Here is a 17,298-nt window from a genome sequence, read left to right as displayed (position 1 = left end):
TAATATTTATAAATCGACAAATTATAAACCGAAATTTTTTTTTTATAATACTATCTAAATACTATTTTGATACACGAGTTTATGATAAATGCAAACTGGCACCTAATGAATACAATTATTATACATTTTCAGATTGAAACAGTTCTAGATTTGAAGCTAATATCACGTGACGTACCTACCTACGGTAAAAAAGTAATTTGTTTGGTTAAAAAGTTATTTCCAAAAATAAGTTACAAATTAAATCCAACATTAGTTTATATGTTAACATAATTATATAATATATTAATATATATAATTACATAATTATATGTTAACATAATTTTTAACTCGTTACTGATCTATGCAATTATAACACTGCGATATCTGAACCAAAAATTACAGTTGATAAATACCTTAACTAAATTTTATATACTTTGCATAATTTCCAGTGGAGGATTTTGAACGGGGTCTCTAATAAAGTAATAACTTAACATATATCAGCAATTAGTTTGACGTGCATTTGCCTTGTGTACACATTTACATAGCATGATATTTCACTACTTCAGATACTCCTCTGTTTGCGTACACAAAAAAAGAAAGTGTATTGTTTCAAAATGTATAAGAATATTTAAAATTATTTTTTTGACAATCTTGGGGGGGGCCCTTTACCACCTTTTTCATTAATTATACATTATGTTCCTATCATTATCAAAATATATAGCTACCACATGGGTATTAGTTATGCTATAAATATTTTTTCGGTAGGTACATTTTTATTGCGATCAATGGTTTACGTTAAAATGATGGGACATCCGTCGAAGTCCACGCGATCTCCTGCGGTGCCTTTCTTTCAACCGGACGCTGCGGCTGTGTTGACGGTGGCGGCGGCGGCAACCCGAGTATTACCAGCATGGTACCTGAATCCGTTGTACGTCTGCGGCGTAACCGGACTTCCGAACGGATCACGGCCTCTTGCTTGTGTGTCCCGCCGCGTGCGCACGCCACTTCCGACGCTGTCCCGCCGCGGTCGCATGCCACTTGCATCGCTGTCCAGCCGCTCTCGCTTGCCACTGTCGATGCCGTCACTGGGACCTACGATGTCCGGCAGAGAAAATCGGCCACCGGCGCTTCGTCGGTCACCCGCACTGCCGATGTCGTCACCTACGCTGCCTCCACCGCTGTTTCTGTCCATCCGCGGTATGTCGAACGCTTGCCGGCTGACGATGGACGCGAGCGTCGAGGCCGCCGAGTTGAGCCCATCATCGAATTTGTTGTAAGCTCCGCCTACCAACGGCGAAGACTGTATGTGGTCAACCACTGGTGGTGATCTGTGGTAACACACAAACAAAAACGTTACATGCATATTAGATCGTGATAAAATAAACTTTATTAACTTTATATTATTATATATTTTGGATTTTCCTCTCCTCGAATGGAAAATAATATGGTTTTGAAATTCATTATTGATATTATGAGCACGGATTAAAACTATTTGAGGCCGCAGGGCCAAATTTTTCAGAGGCCCCGATATGAAATGAATAACATTTGTCTATAATTGTATTTTTATTTTCACAACACATATTTAAATATAACTCGTAATGTAGAGGTACCTAATAAGTAGGTATTCAATTAAAAACATTTTTATAGCTTATTCAGAAGAAAATTGTTGTAACTAAATAATTAATAATACAAATATATTAAAAATACCAAGTTTGCATAATACGTAGCAGGTTTAAAATACGATAATAATTAATATGTTAGGAAATATTTCGGGGACTAAGCTGCAACCTCCAAGTCTCCCCATATTTACACCTATGCCGACAGCGCGTATATAAACTTTAACAATGTAAATCGAAAAATGCAGCGTACCCACCACATTATATGTGCGAGTCAGTGAAACTATACCCACTTGTTACGATAATATTATAGTGGACGTCGATAAAGTGCAATATCACAGATAATATCGAAAATCCATCTGTAATTTTTGAACAGTTTTATATACTAAATATATATTCATACGTTTCTCATATTTTATCTTAAATAAAAATTGCAATAAACGATTTATTTACATAATAATATCTGTCGCTCGTCCGCAAGTGTGATACGGTTATTACTGTTACATCCTTTGACTAATATTGAATCTCAAATTTCAATTAATCGAAAAAGTAGTTATATCTACGTATAAAGTAGTATACATTGTTTATAGCAAAATATTATTATTATCAGCAAAAGTATCAGCCTTGTTCTTAAATATATATAGTATATACCAGATACCTTCCTCCGTTCATTTACATAAGAGTCACTACACAAGCTACTATAGTACTATACGTTCACGTGATCAAAAACCTATTCCAATAAATAAATAAAAATAAAAATATACTTCTTAACACGAAAAAAAAGACACAATATCTTGTTTTTGTGAACAATTAAATACAATTTTAATACAGCGAATTAAATCATCAATCATTTTCACATGGTTTTAGTAATATTGTAGTCTGGCTGTCTGGGCATTTTTGTTCTGATTACCATAGATAGTAAATTATTATTATGAAAAATGGAATAAATAAATATTTGTTTTTTATATTATTAAGTGAATATTTATTGAGGGCAATCCCCCCACCCAGTATGTTAGCCCTAGTCGTGCCACTGCAACGTCACTGATGATCGTTTCTTCGAATTTCGTCATTCGAGCTGTAAGGCCAGCAATGAGTTTGCGATTTCATGACAATCTTCGGCTGATGATATATTGTTTTTATTTCGTAAACAACTCTATACCTACAATAAACACTATTGGACAGTCACATTGTGAATCACAATTCGCGTATGAGGGGAAACTTAAAAACTATTTGTTTTAATACCCATAATACCAAGTACGGTTAAACGGATTACGGGGCCACTCTTCAACTACCCATTACGACGGGAAAACATGGTGCAGAATAGGGTGGACGAGTTCCGATCAAAATGTCTACAAAAATATGAAATGTTATGCATTTAGCGACATTCATTAAAATTAAAATTAATCGAACTGCGACGGGTGACTATTAGCTAAGTAATTAAAAATAATTTAATCCTTATCAGTTATCACTGTCAATCGGTTTAATAGTATGATATTGCAGGCAATATATTTTTAGCGGATCAAAATGATGGAATTGCTTTGTTCGTGTTTATTTGTCCCGAAATAATAATAATAATTTAATCCAGTAAATTATCAATTGTTTTTTCATTTACATTTATATATCCGATTTCGTGATAGAGTTTTTGTTGTGTTAATTTATATCCAAGCTGGATTTAAACGTAACGGTAATTTATTAATTAAGCTCAACTCGTTTTGGCGAACATTCGAAACTTTTTACTTTTATTTATGTTTTTGTACCACCGAATGAAAATATACGTTACATATAATATATCGTATACAAATTATACAATATACATTATGCATAGAATACCTGCGTACGTATTTGTTATACAGATTATAGTTTGGTGTATGTTACTATATTATTTAAAATAAGTGCAGATTTTAAGTCTCTTACTATAGCGTAAAACTAAAATAAAAATACTAAATAATCATCGCTTAGTTTTAGGCAAATGGTAAATCGGATTATTATATACATATAGGTATGTAAGTACGTTTTGGAGCACGGTAGGATAATCATGTAGGGATTAAGTCTGGCGTTGAATATATAGGACCATTGAAATTGATTCTGTCATGGTTCGGATCAATTCGCGTCATCAGTCTTAAATTTATACATACAAATAATTGTAATTTTGTAACATAAAAAAATACATCTCGTTTATCTCTTAATGGCTTAGTTCTGATAGCTGTATTTATTAATTTTTTTTATGAATTAAAAAATTGAGTCCCCCTACGTCTCAGTGGACATTTTTGCACTGTCCTATAGCATAAAACCCTACAGCAGTATCAAAAGCATTACTGCTATAGCAGTAATGAAAATTAGCGTTCTAAGGATGGCGGCCACGAGACTGTCCATCAACGTGTTGAAAAAAAAAAAATATTACATTGAACTATAAGTATTCATAACATGTTCAATACAATATACTTTTAAGTAATAATACTTAGCAAAATGTATGAACAATAGTGATAACTATGATAGATATGATTCCACCCAATATAATGAATATAATGTATATCTTAAAGGGATTTTAATTGTTAAAATAATTTTAAAGGTTGGGTACTTAAAAAAAAACTTCATTTGATATAATAAGTAAAAACATCTATTATATCAGTATGATAGGTAATAAAACTGTCATAGAATCACTAAAATAGTAAAATCTAATATCTGTTTTCCACCGTGGTGTTTGCAATTTGCGGTTATTGTATACATGTAATATATGTATTGGTAAAACAATTTGTAAGCTATGTACTCGATATTACATTATCACGTATGTGACGTAGGTACAAAAGGGTCAAAATCAAATTAAAATATTTTTAATTTATGACCACCTGTGTTTGTCGTTCAATTTGCCTGTATAGATATAATGGTCGGTCATTTGAAGTGTTACTATTTATTTATATACGGTTTTATTGCCAATTTAATATAGTTCTTTTAACCCTATAATTTTAGTCCAATGCCAATTTACCTAAGTACATAATATATTTCGGAAACGCTATATCGGATGTATGTGTATGGAAATGCAGGCAGATAGTAGACATATAGACTTCCGTACATATTTTATGCACACAAATTATCTGAATATACTTTTTGTTAAATTTTAATTTACTATATTGCGTGTTCGATACGAACCTTAATCAAGTAAATCGTATAGCTATTGGATTTCCTATCATTGTTTCTCTTTTAAAAATAAGTCAGTATTTTATTTTAATATTACGTTTTGTCCCAATTTATCGAAATATAATATAATCGAATATAATTGTATACATGGTGTAACTACCTATTTCTATATTGTTCCAAAACGATATGACCTATAAAATGCGTAAAACCAAAGAGGTTAATACATCAATAAAGTTATCAAGTAAACATATTCCTATTTTACTTTTCAAACTTTGTTAACAAGCGACGTTAAGTGTCAGTTTTATATACTATGGACTTTTGATGCGATAAACATTATTAATGTGTATTAACCTAACCACAAACATCATTTTTGCACAATTGTTCTTTGAGCCTAGTTATAATTTATAAAATTAGCATTTTAAACAATGGTATCACATATGACTTCTACTATGCTTGCAACCTTAGAAGCCGCTAGTTGGTTTTATTGAAAACTTGTCTACTTTAGTTTTAGAAAGTTCGCAAGACTAATTAAATGAGACGGGTAAATTTTAAAGTTTTCAATGAAAACTTATTTACTGGAATTCCTGTGGGGATTCCAGTTGATATGTTAATTTTATATGAAACGGTCCAGACAATTATTTAGCTACTGTACTTTGAATAATATGATATATGACTTTTTTATGTTCGTTTTGCGTATAAACGTTGGACTACCATACATCATGATCACGTAGGACGAGTAAATATTTCTGCGACGATTAACGAGGATTTATATGTAATTATTATTTTTTCTTTACCTTTTAGTTGAAGTCGGTTTTGATGGTGCTTTACAACTATCTGATGATGTTTTTCTTCGGTTCTTGAAAGAGCCCACGAAATTATTTATTCTGAAAAATAATAAACTTAGGTAGTGTTATTTCTAAAATAACGAACACTTTAAAATCATACGTATTTCCGATCCCTTTTTTGTCTATTTCTCTTTGATAGGTCATAGGTAAATCCCTTTTTTCTCTTCCCAATTTATTATTTTCCTGAAATATAATATTTATTTATTTATTTATTTTAAATAAATAATAATATTTGTTTGATAATATTTGTTATGAATCATAACAAGTAATTTTATGAAATTATATGTGATATTTTTCACGATTTCTGTTCTAAAGGTATACAATTTCTTTGTTTGTATCTATTTTTTCTCTTACAGCTCAACGATCCATTAAGAATAAGCTCTGCCATTCATGAGTTATTCAATACGAGCTTTGTTAGTGTCATTTATATAAAATATAAATATAAGTATATAACACACATATAAGTATTAAGTATCGTCATTCATAAGTTTTTAAAGAAGTACAATTCTTTACTATAAAGGAAATGTGATAATTTTAGTTTTTACTTAAAAAAAGAAATTATGTGAATGAAAATATAATTTTAAATTGTTAAATACTACAAAACAAGATTGGATGTAGAATACAGATTTGACAGGCTTTGAGCACTCGTCTTGCTTCACTCATCACGGAACAGGAGTAGGTATATAATAAAGTGGTATATTATTTATTTTAAATTTGAAAACTATACCAAAGTATACCATTGTATTTGAAAAACGATTCAGAGCAGAGATTGGTTAAAACATTTTTTCTGAAGTGCTTTCATCACTGTTTTATGGTTGTCATTAGTTTTTTTATAAGTCCGTAAAGAATATTGTATAAATTCAAAAAATATCTCTTCTAAATACCAGCAAGACTTAATTTAAAATAAATAAACTGTTAATATAATATTGAAATTCGAATTATTTTTGTATAGGCCCAAATATTTTTTTGAAATTAAATTATATACATTTTTTTGCAAATTTTTGTAATATTTTACTATTTTTTGTAGGACTACCGAATAAAGCTATATAACCAATATAAACTAAAAAAAAATTTTAAATTTTAAATTTCTATATATATACAATATACATATATCTCAAAAGGTGACAAAATATTTATGAAATTATTACCACATACGTACAGAAAGCATTTGGTGAAAATGTCAAGGGTCTACGTTTGTAATCTTGTAATCAATTTTTAAATTTTAGATGTAAAAAGTAAAATGTCTGAATTTTTAAATTAAAAGAATATGAATATTTTCTTGAACTTTATGAATTTCATCAAAATTTTAATTTTAAACGCTTAAAAAAAGTGACATGTATTTTCGATATTTTTTAAATTGTATATGAACAACTTATAAGTAACCTTGTATTCAGTTTTCCAACTTTTTGACCAAGTGAAAATATCAATATATTATAAAGTAGAAAAACTACATACAATCAACCAAGAAGCATAATCAAATTAGTGAACAGTATCTACAGTTATTTATTTTTGAGTTACCTACACCGAAAAAACAATATAAATTTTGTAGAAAACTGTCATTGCGTAAAAATTTCCAATTTTCTTTAGTTTTTTTTGTCTTTTTCCCGATTATTATTAAGAACTTAACATTTGTATGACATTCTCTTTGATACGGACTTGTAATTTTCACCAAATATTTGTATTTGTTTTTGTTAGTTATTTTAATATATGTGGATTATATTAAAACTTAAAAAAATGTAGGCTCATTTTGTGGTATTTATAGACTTATTAGAGTGTTAAAGTTTTCGTATGCATTAAAATTGAACACGTTTACGAGTGACCTACTCAATAACGTAGTACACTCAAAACCAACTATTCAGTAAATACTTCATCGGGTTCTCGGGTCCTCGCGGGAAGTATTATTATTACTCAAGTGTTTTAAGTTTTTTTAGTGTCTATAATTTTTATTGACGATTCGAATAAAATTTAATAAAAATCTAGTCTGAATTTTATATGTATTTTAAATTTTAACTTTAAATTCATTAAACTTTTTTATCAGTATAATCACCTAAATGTATTCTTTATTAGTGGGTATAAAATGTTAAATTATATTATATAACATTAAGGTATTTTTAATTTTATTTATGTTTATATCTGAAAAGTGAAAAATGATAAATATAAGTATATAATTGTTAAATTTTTTCACTTAGGTATGTACCTACATATTATATTACTTTTGTGTGGATATTGTTTCGTGGCCACTCGATATGATTTATTTTTGTTAGAGCTTATATTTAAAAAAATGTTTGATTGTATTTATTGTTTATAGCTTACATTACTTTACTTTTCAATATTTTTTATTTTATTCATGTTTATTGTTCATATTCTTCTAAGTAAATTATGTATATATACATTTTTTATTTACTAAATAAACTTCTAATGGCTGTATATAGGTTATTTTGTTTGTTTTCTAGGTTCATATGAAATTCGAATTTGATAAAAACATTGTTTATAATAGGTTCTTTTATTAAACAATAAGTAGGTAGGTATCTATTTTCGCAATCATTCTAAGTAACATTTATGTATTTTGAACTCAACGAAAGTAATATATAACAATCGAAAATTGTTGGGTGTGATTAAAAACAGGTAAGAATTGCGTACGAAGAATGTTGTCATTTATGTTAATGCTTTTTAATTAAGGAAAAGAAAATTTGTTTTTGATAGTTATAGTTAAAACAAAATTGTAGTTTTTGAAGTTAATTAAACTTAAGTTGATTCTTCGGCGTTTGAATCGAATATATATGTACCTAATTAATAATTATGTTTTGAGGACTGAAGTTCACATTTATAATTTATTCACGACATTGGAGTTATAAAAATTAAAAACGTCATATTCAACCGTGTTGAGTTTATGTTCATAAATTGAACTGCATGGTTTTTGAATTTTGAACTATTAAATTAATTTTGTATTGCTGGGTAATTTGCTGTATGTGATTTGACGGCTTTTTCCTTTCACTATTGTTAATATTTTGATTCCATACGTTCATGCAGTACTTATAACTAATTTTAAAGGCCATAATAGTTATCTATAATAGTATATGCTTTAATTTAGCTTATAACAAACTGTTTTACACATGTTATCAAACGAAGTAAGGTAGTTTGTATATGTGTACAAACTCAACAAAGAAAAACCTCTAAGTACCTACCTATACTGTTTTTTAAGAAAATCGGTGAACGTGGCTCATTATTGAATACTTGAATCCAATTAGGTAGGTGCGTAAGTTATGTAATAATTGCAAACATTTGACAATACTTGAGTACTAGATTTAGTTTGTTAACCAAAAAGTTACTTTTGTCGGGCGGGCAGCTTAGCTAAGTAGTATAAGGCTATCCGTTGCCTATGATGGTGAATTTAAATTACGCGAGTGCGAGCATCGCCATAAAGCTAGATATACTATAGCTATTTTGGGATAACCTCCGGGGCTTTGGACCTGACATTTTCAGATTTGCAATAAAACTATAGTAACACCCACGAGGCAGACGTAGGACTGACTACCGCTGGTGAAATTATGCTTGGTACAATCCAACTAGATTGTGTAGCCAACCAGGCTGCAATGGCTGTAAAACGGTCCCTTGTCGACCACTTTTTGTCGCTTTATACCAGAATTATATATAGTTTCGAAGGATCAATATTTTTAAAACTTTTCGTTTTCCACTCGAAATCGTCTTATTGTTGCGATGAGTTATTATTATTGCTTTTAAATTTGATACCGTAATAGGCATACCACTGCGTAATGCATATATGCTTGTTTTGTGATGAGTTGAATAAATAGCCATCATGCTGGAGCGGTATATGACCAGTATAGGAACCATAATTTTATTGGGTTATAATGGTATAGTAAAGTTTTATATAATTATAATCCGATTCTAAAATACTAAATGTACGCTAGATTATAGTTATTTCTTTAGATGTGTTACGAGCGGATTCAATTCTGTAAGTTATAAAACTAAAACATATTATTTTTAAACCTAAAGTCATCTATTTTTTGGAAATTAAAAACAGAAAAAAGAAAATATTGATAAAAGTATAAGAACTTTTATCTTGGTAATTTTTTTTTTATAAAATTCAATACTTAACATTATCTTTGAAAAGACCTATATTTATCCCTGTGATGTATAAGTAAACTTGTAACTTTTTGACATTCGAGGATCAAATACGTTTGTAGACGCACATATCGTATTCCCTTGAGATTTGATTGTGGTAATAACATTTGTCTGAACCTTTGAATATACAATATTCATGTTCATATTTTAAAAATATGAATAAATTATAAATCGCATTACAATGAAATGTTATTCATACAATAAACAAAGCATAAAGTAAGATATGTCTTTATCGAGTTTTCACACCTTATTTTTGATACTGAAATATCAAATACCTACATAAAAAACTGTACTTTCACTATAATATATACGCTTAAATTATTCTTATATTGTGTTATTATTGTTACATTATTTTCGAAGTTTGTAAATATTTTTAGTTATACTTAATAGATTATTTAGTCATTATTTATTATTCACATTATTTTGTCTGATTGTTTTAATTTATATTAAATTTCTATGTATTTTGTACATTACAATATGTAACTACAAAATAATATAAATACCGAAATATGTCGATAGAAATGTGGAAGTAACGAAATCATATTTAAATTTATTAAAAATATTAAAATTTAATTCAACTTACCATTGGGATAATTTGTGTGTCCGAAGAGCTGTTTGTTGAGGCCGTTTCTATTTTGTCAATATATTGGCCACGGGCCGGAATTATTGGAGACCTTATACATGCCCTGAAAATATCTTTGTTCTAACATTTTTAATAATTACGGGATTGTGCTGCATATCATTGAAGCTGTGAATCGTGATATTTATGCACATTATAATAGAATTTTCGGTTGAAGTTTATTATGGAAATTAAACATTACCATGCTTATAGATTTTTATTTTTGTAATTATTAAAAACATTTTTAAATGGTATTAAAATTTTATTTTAATGCTGATAATTATTATTTTGTACCTATATTGATTTTTAGAACAAAGAATGAGTACCTCATTAAACGTATCATTTTCTGTGCTTTTTTATGCCATAGAAATGATCAGTATAAATTATTTGTCGAAGAAATCAATTCTCAAACCGTATAGTTTAAACTTTAAATTTACATCGTTTCAACAGCAATTGTTCGTTATAATTATTAATTTAGTTTCGTTTCATACATACAATACACATACATATTATTATTAAAATGAAGCACAAATATGCAAATAGGTTAACCAATGACTATACGTCACGTTTACATCATTGAGACCCGTTGTCCTGACAAAATTTTAACGAGACAAATTTTGTCCCGTTTTATCCCGTTTTTACTAAAATAGAAAGTAATTTTGCAGATCAATTTTTTCTATGAGTTTTTAAAAAGTTTTAACTGTAGATATAGTATGACATATTATGCTATATATCATTAACATGATATATGACATTAATAACCTATTATAATTTATCAACTATCATAGAATATTCATTGGTTTTTCTTGGGACAAATTCGTCTGTGAAAAGAATATATTTTATAAAAATGTTTTATGGACATGATAAAAAAAAACTGTTTTCATATTAAAACTATTATTAAATCGATAGTTATTGCAAAACAACATTAAGTCATTAAACACTTTACATGTTTACGATTTCACGCATTATTTTTTGAAACGCCCAAATTGTTTTTCAATAATTTATTATGGTCACCCTAATACAAAAATATAAATACTAAGAAAATTAGTTGTTAATAAAAAATTGCTATATAATAAGTTATGGACTATGGGTATATTTTACTTTGATAAAACAAAGTAAATATATAAATTTTACAAATCAATATTTTTTAGTTATACTCGACTCTTTAAAATAATTAATTTTAGAATATTGTACGATTACGAGTTATTGCTTTGATGTGTTCAGTTCTCGTTGCTGTATACATTGATTTAGTTGGTTTCATAATGACATCCTTTTAATTCTTTAATTTTGATCTGTGAGGTTTGGTAATTAATGTGGTGTATGGTGTTGTGTGTTAGCAAAAGATTAAGAAATAATCAAATCAAATTATAGCAGTGACGCATTTAAAACTAAAATATTAATTTAGTTTTTAAATTAAATTAGGGATAATTTTCTTGGACGTTTCGTTAATTTTTAATATGCGCAAGTTTTTAATATGCGCACATATTAATGTAGCCACGAACTACGAAGGGTTGAGACTTGCGTTTATTATAATTTTAAATTATTTAACATATTATTCGTACAAATGACAAGCACCAAGTAGATATATCCACGTTATTATTATGTTAATTTCTTTTTTACGGAAATTAAATACAATTTTCATTTTTGATCGAAAATCCGTATTTTTTTTTCTTGTTATCAACAGACTAAAATAGTTTTGAAGAGTTTAAAATACATAGAGAGAAGTTCAATAAAACTGTGCTGTAGAAACCGAAGTAAAAAAACATAACAGTGTAGACATAACAGTGTAACAAAGAATTAATCAAGCAAGAGACACACGTACGACATTTTATTGCTATGAGACGAAAAGAAGAAAGAAAAATAGAGACAAAATCACAAAATCGGTTATTTTTTTAAAGTATTTACGAGTTGACGTCTTCGAGTTTCTTCAGCAGCCGTTCGTTCTCCCTACAAACAATTTCGTGGTCTCTCTGTAATAGGTCCCTGGAGTTGAATAGCTCGGCGTTTTCTCTGCGTAGCGCCTCGTTTTCATTCGCGTAATGTTTGACCAGATCCACAAGCTCCTTGGGGTCCATTTGTATTAACCGGTCCATGTCCATATTGGGCGGCATTTTTACATCTACAAGAAATAAAAGTAACGGTTAGGTCAGGCCCGGTCTGCAAATGTTATTATTATTGTTATTATCGTCATGTATAATATTGCATTAACGTGTAAAAACTAAGTGATAGTTTCATCGAAAACGAATACGAAATAATATAATATTGTATATAGGTAGCGTTATTATATATAACCATTTGATTGTTCTGACAGAACGTAATAAAAATAAAACAATGGTACACTATCCTTAAATTATTATTTGTCCCTTTACAATCAGGAAAATAATATTGAAAAAGCCTGGAATGTAGTTTCTGGACGGAAACGCTGTCACCAGATTTATGTAGCTATTTGGTGTAATATTGCTAATCACTGATAATAGTGTTTGACGCGTCGAACACAGATGCTGTATTTGACATCCGTATTTTATTTACAAATGAAAAATATAATCTCAGACAAGTAGTATAATTTTGCGTTATAAACTCCGTATGAAATTCGCACGTTGGTTCAAATCGATTTTCTATAGAAATAATAGACGACAAATCCGTTATTAATTTTAATCAAGTGGAAAGACATTTTAAGACCTAAAGTTGGTTATACTTATTAATATTGTTAATATTCATTTAAATTTCATACCTTATATTTTTGTATGCAAATAAATAGTTATAATAAAATGGCTGTCGACCCTTTCATATAACATTGTATAATATTATGTCGTATGAATATATCTTAGCATTAAATGGGTTGTGAAATTTATAATATTCAGGGCTAAATCGGCGATATTTCCTCTTCATAATACTTTTTAAGCCTACCAGTCACCACATCTTCTAAATAATTTACCATAATTACCAATAACTGCATAATGAAATTGATGTTGCTTTTTGGCACTAATTAACCCATCGTCAAATGTATTCGATGAAGTGTATAAAATATGACACATTGTATACTTGTAACGATGTTATTATATATTAATATATTATACTAACAAGGGTTTATGTTTTGTTCGATATTAAGATAATTATTATGGTGGCTTAGTATTGTTCTAGTTTTCCCTGAATATGAACGATACGTTTTTAAAATCACTAGGAATGCGAATTGAGTTGTTTAATCTGTTCAGGATTCTAGGGTAGCCTTAAAATTTAAATCCGGAATCTGAACGACTTCATAATATTATATTGTTACATAACGCGAAGTGCGAAGTATAAATTATTTAATTGGTTCCCAAAAGTTCAGTATGACCAACAAGTCCATAGGTGGAAATCGTGTACAAATATACAATTATATAATTTTAATGATTCAATAATTCAATTACACCTACATACGATAAAAAAATCGTCCTCCATCGCTCGAAGAGACATAATAAGAAGAGAAATTTCATATTAAATAATATTACAAATACAACAATCATACTAAGACTACATTAAAATGATTTTAATTTTTAGGGTGGCTAGGACAATTTCTTTTTTTTTTTGCTGGGGGATTAATTTCCCAGAAATTCCAACACCATTAAGTATATTTGTATAATGGCACTGCGTGTGTGGTAACTGGTAATCAATTGTGTTTATTTATGATTTTATCCCAAAAAAACGGTGTCCGAACACTCAACTTACTCGAAATGCTAGCCGACGACGTCTTGTTAATATCCAAAGCCTTCCGCAAATGATCGTTTTCGTTCTGCAGCGCCTCCACCTCACGCCGCAAACTGACGATTAATGCTTCCCTGGGGTCCTGTTGTACAAACAAGGGGCCGTAATGACACTCATACAGCCATCATCAGATATACGTGATAATCATCGCGTATATACTGTGAATTGGTTTTGTTTTATCTTTATTTTTATTGCTTATTAGTCGTTATGTGACTGACGTGCTCGAAAATAATGCGACAACGTTCGCATGTATCGGGTGAATGTCTGCTGGGGAGTCGAGCAGAAAAGTATTGTGTGTGTTATAGGCAGGATAAAAACGGTGTACGGGGAAAGGAACATTATTCCTTTACTTTCATTTCATATCAGAAATTTAAAACTCTATTAGAACCTTTATATTTCGTGACTCATTTGAAAAAAAATGTAAAAACATGCCTATAATAAATTACTAACAATACCTATTAACATCTAACTTTATTTACGAACTTCGTTATAAAATGATGTCATAATGATATTTCAGTTATATTTTGATTTATCTGATAACTTTAATTGTTGAATTTAATATTTTTATATTAAAACTATAAAAACTAAGATTTTTAAAAATATTATGTGATTTCTCACTATAGTATAAAAAATTGATTAAAAGGAACTGCATGGATAAGAAAAACAACATAATAGATTATTTAACTTTAAAAATTATAAGGAGCAGTAATTTCGTAGTACTTTTTATAGATAATGTTTTATGGATTTTTAATGCATTTATATTTATAATCCTAATGGATTCTAATGTCAGCAAACTTTGAACTCATCAAAATGGGCTCACGACATTATTTTTTAATATCTATAAAATATTTTGGCGTTGTTATAACCAAAAACGTAAATAAATCAAAATGTCTACAGTTTCATGTCAAAGGTGAAAATCTTCAAATATATTATTAATGTACAAAGTGAGGAACTCATATTTTCTATAAGAGTATAATATGGACTATATTTTTTTAAAAATGGTCTTAAAACACCACCTTAAATGTTATAATTTGATTCTGATGGATAACTTATCATTTTGTAAACCTGAAATAAAATCTTAACTAAAATTATATGACATTAAAATTTTAAACTAATCTAAATTAAATATTTAGATTAATTGAAATGTTTGGTTTGGATTCTTAGAAATACTAATACTATTCTACTAATATTTTATCATTTTAAAATTCGTATATAGTATGTATTACCATTGAATATTGATTATAAATAATATTATGTATTCATAATAATTGATATTACCTATAATATATTATACTTTATTTTTTATAAAATTTTTTTTTAAAATTTTTGATATATTATGTTTAAGCAATATTAATGTACAGTTAAAACTTATATTTTCGTGCATAATATACAGTTTACATTTAAAAGCAATAATACCAATTATAACCAATATCAATTGGCGCGGTTAGTTAAATTGAATTATAAAACATTTCATATTGTTATAAAGATCAATCAAATTAATGTATTCATAATTTATTGTGAGCGAGTAGGACAAACATTTATAATTATAAAACCTATTGTACCTATATTTATTTTATTTAGATAGGTACCTACATTATTTGAACCATTCTGTAGGAAGGACGCTTTTTACTGATATGCAGGTGTTCACTAACATTCGTCGAATGGAAATAAATACATGACAATAGGGGCGCAATATTAGAAAAACCGCCAGAAATGAAAATAATCATGTTTTACCTGGAGAACTTGTTTTTGTTTTATATATATTTTTTAGTTTCAATAAAGATAGTATTTTTGATGACTAAAAACAAGTGTTGAGTTCGTATAAAAAATAACTGGCGTGGTTATGACTTACAGTATATATTAAAAAGTAATATTTGCATACCTAGGTAAATATTAGAACTATACCAACGTACAATATTAAAATGTATATTATAATATTTACTAACTATAAAGTAAGTATTTTATGTAATTTCATATTTATAATCATCTGAATTAGAGCGATATGAGCAACGAAATGTGTTAATATCAGTAATAAATAATAATGTAAATGCTAATATATATATTACTAGCTGAACCCGTGCACTTCGTTGCCCATTAAGTGTACCAACTATATTTGAATCAAACTTGGTTCAATTCGTTATTTAATATTCGGTGTATGGTTTCAAAATAAATCTTAACTTTTCCGTTGCCCAGAATAAAAATTCTGATTCGCAGCAGTACATTACCAGGTAGGCAATTTACCTGCGGTAGATCGCGGACCCCGTGCTGTGTGTACGTTAGTGTATGATTTAACTCTAAAGTATCAAAGTTATACCAAGTTTGTCGTATTCTACCTATGGTGGATTGATATAATCAATTAATACAAAATCCTAACCTAACCTAACGTACTATAATCAGATGAATAAAAGCAAACGCATACAAAAAAATTCATTCAAATCGGTCTAACCATTTAGGAGGAGTTCAGTCACAACACACATTCTCCCGGCAGTTACAAACATCTTAAAAAAGATTTGAGCCAAATCGGACCAGTCGTTCTCGATTGATGAATTGTTATACATTTTTGTCTCCATTTTCATATACAATGTATATAGAATATATATATAGATATATATATATATTTTCTATATTTGTATATAGAAGATAACATGTACTATACTACTATAATATTATATAATAATCTAAATATATTTAAATCCTATTTTGTTTTGATTTGTTACAACACATATAAAAGTGAATATTTTAAAGAAATAAAATTACACAGAAATTTAATATTGTCTGAATAAGTATTACCTATAACCTATGTGTTTGTTTAATTTTCAAAATATTTAGGATGAATGTAATAGAAACTTGAAATAATTAGTGGTATCATGAATTTCAAAGAAATTTGAATAATATATTTTATACAAGAGTATAAAATTATAGTTTATGAAAGTACATACAAGTTTGCTTAACAAAAGCAGGTAAATGGAAATTTAGATAATATACTAATGAATTTTATTTCTATTTAACACCAAAATAATGCAAACAAAAAATAAATAAGTTTTAAATAAATGAATAAGCGAAATGAATAGTAATATTCGAAAGTCATATTATAAAAACAACAACAAGTAGGTATAAAAGTATTTTAATGGAAAGTGTCACAAAAACAATTTATCATGATAGGTGTATTAATAATTTACGATATGACTTATTATAAAACAAAATGAAAATGTTCAGTCAA

The 17,298-nt window shown here is 28.3% G+C and overlaps 1 protein-coding gene across 1 annotated transcript in view; it reads right to left on the bottom strand.

Annotated features, from left to right (window-relative positions):
• Positions 1–303: 303 nt before the first annotated feature.
• LOC100168756 (kinesin-like protein KIF12) overlaps positions 304–17,298 on the bottom strand; it is a 42,442-nt gene continuing 25,447 nt past the window's right edge. The window contains exons 11-16 of the mRNA XM_008190311.3: positions 14,043–14,160; positions 12,243–12,456; positions 10,302–10,404; positions 5,676–5,758; positions 5,525–5,614; positions 304–1,307 (exon numbers count right to left, since the gene is read on the bottom strand). Coding sequence (XP_008188533.2) covers positions 830–1,307; positions 5,525–5,614; positions 5,676–5,758; positions 10,302–10,404; positions 12,243–12,456; positions 14,043–14,160 — 1,086 coding nt within the window. The 3' untranslated portion in view covers positions 304–829. The remainder of the gene's footprint in view (positions 1,308–5,524; positions 5,615–5,675; positions 5,759–10,301; positions 10,405–12,242; positions 12,457–14,042; positions 14,161–17,298) is intronic.

Source organism: Acyrthosiphon pisum, chromosome A3 (genome assembly GCF_005508785.2).
Source record: "Acyrthosiphon pisum isolate AL4f chromosome A3, pea_aphid_22Mar2018_4r6ur, whole genome shotgun sequence".
In the NCBI taxonomy this organism is placed as follows: domain Eukaryota; kingdom Metazoa; phylum Arthropoda; class Insecta; order Hemiptera; family Aphididae; genus Acyrthosiphon; species Acyrthosiphon pisum.
The sequence above is the reverse complement of the archived record's forward strand: the minus strand, read 5'-3'. Positions and strand labels throughout refer to the sequence as shown.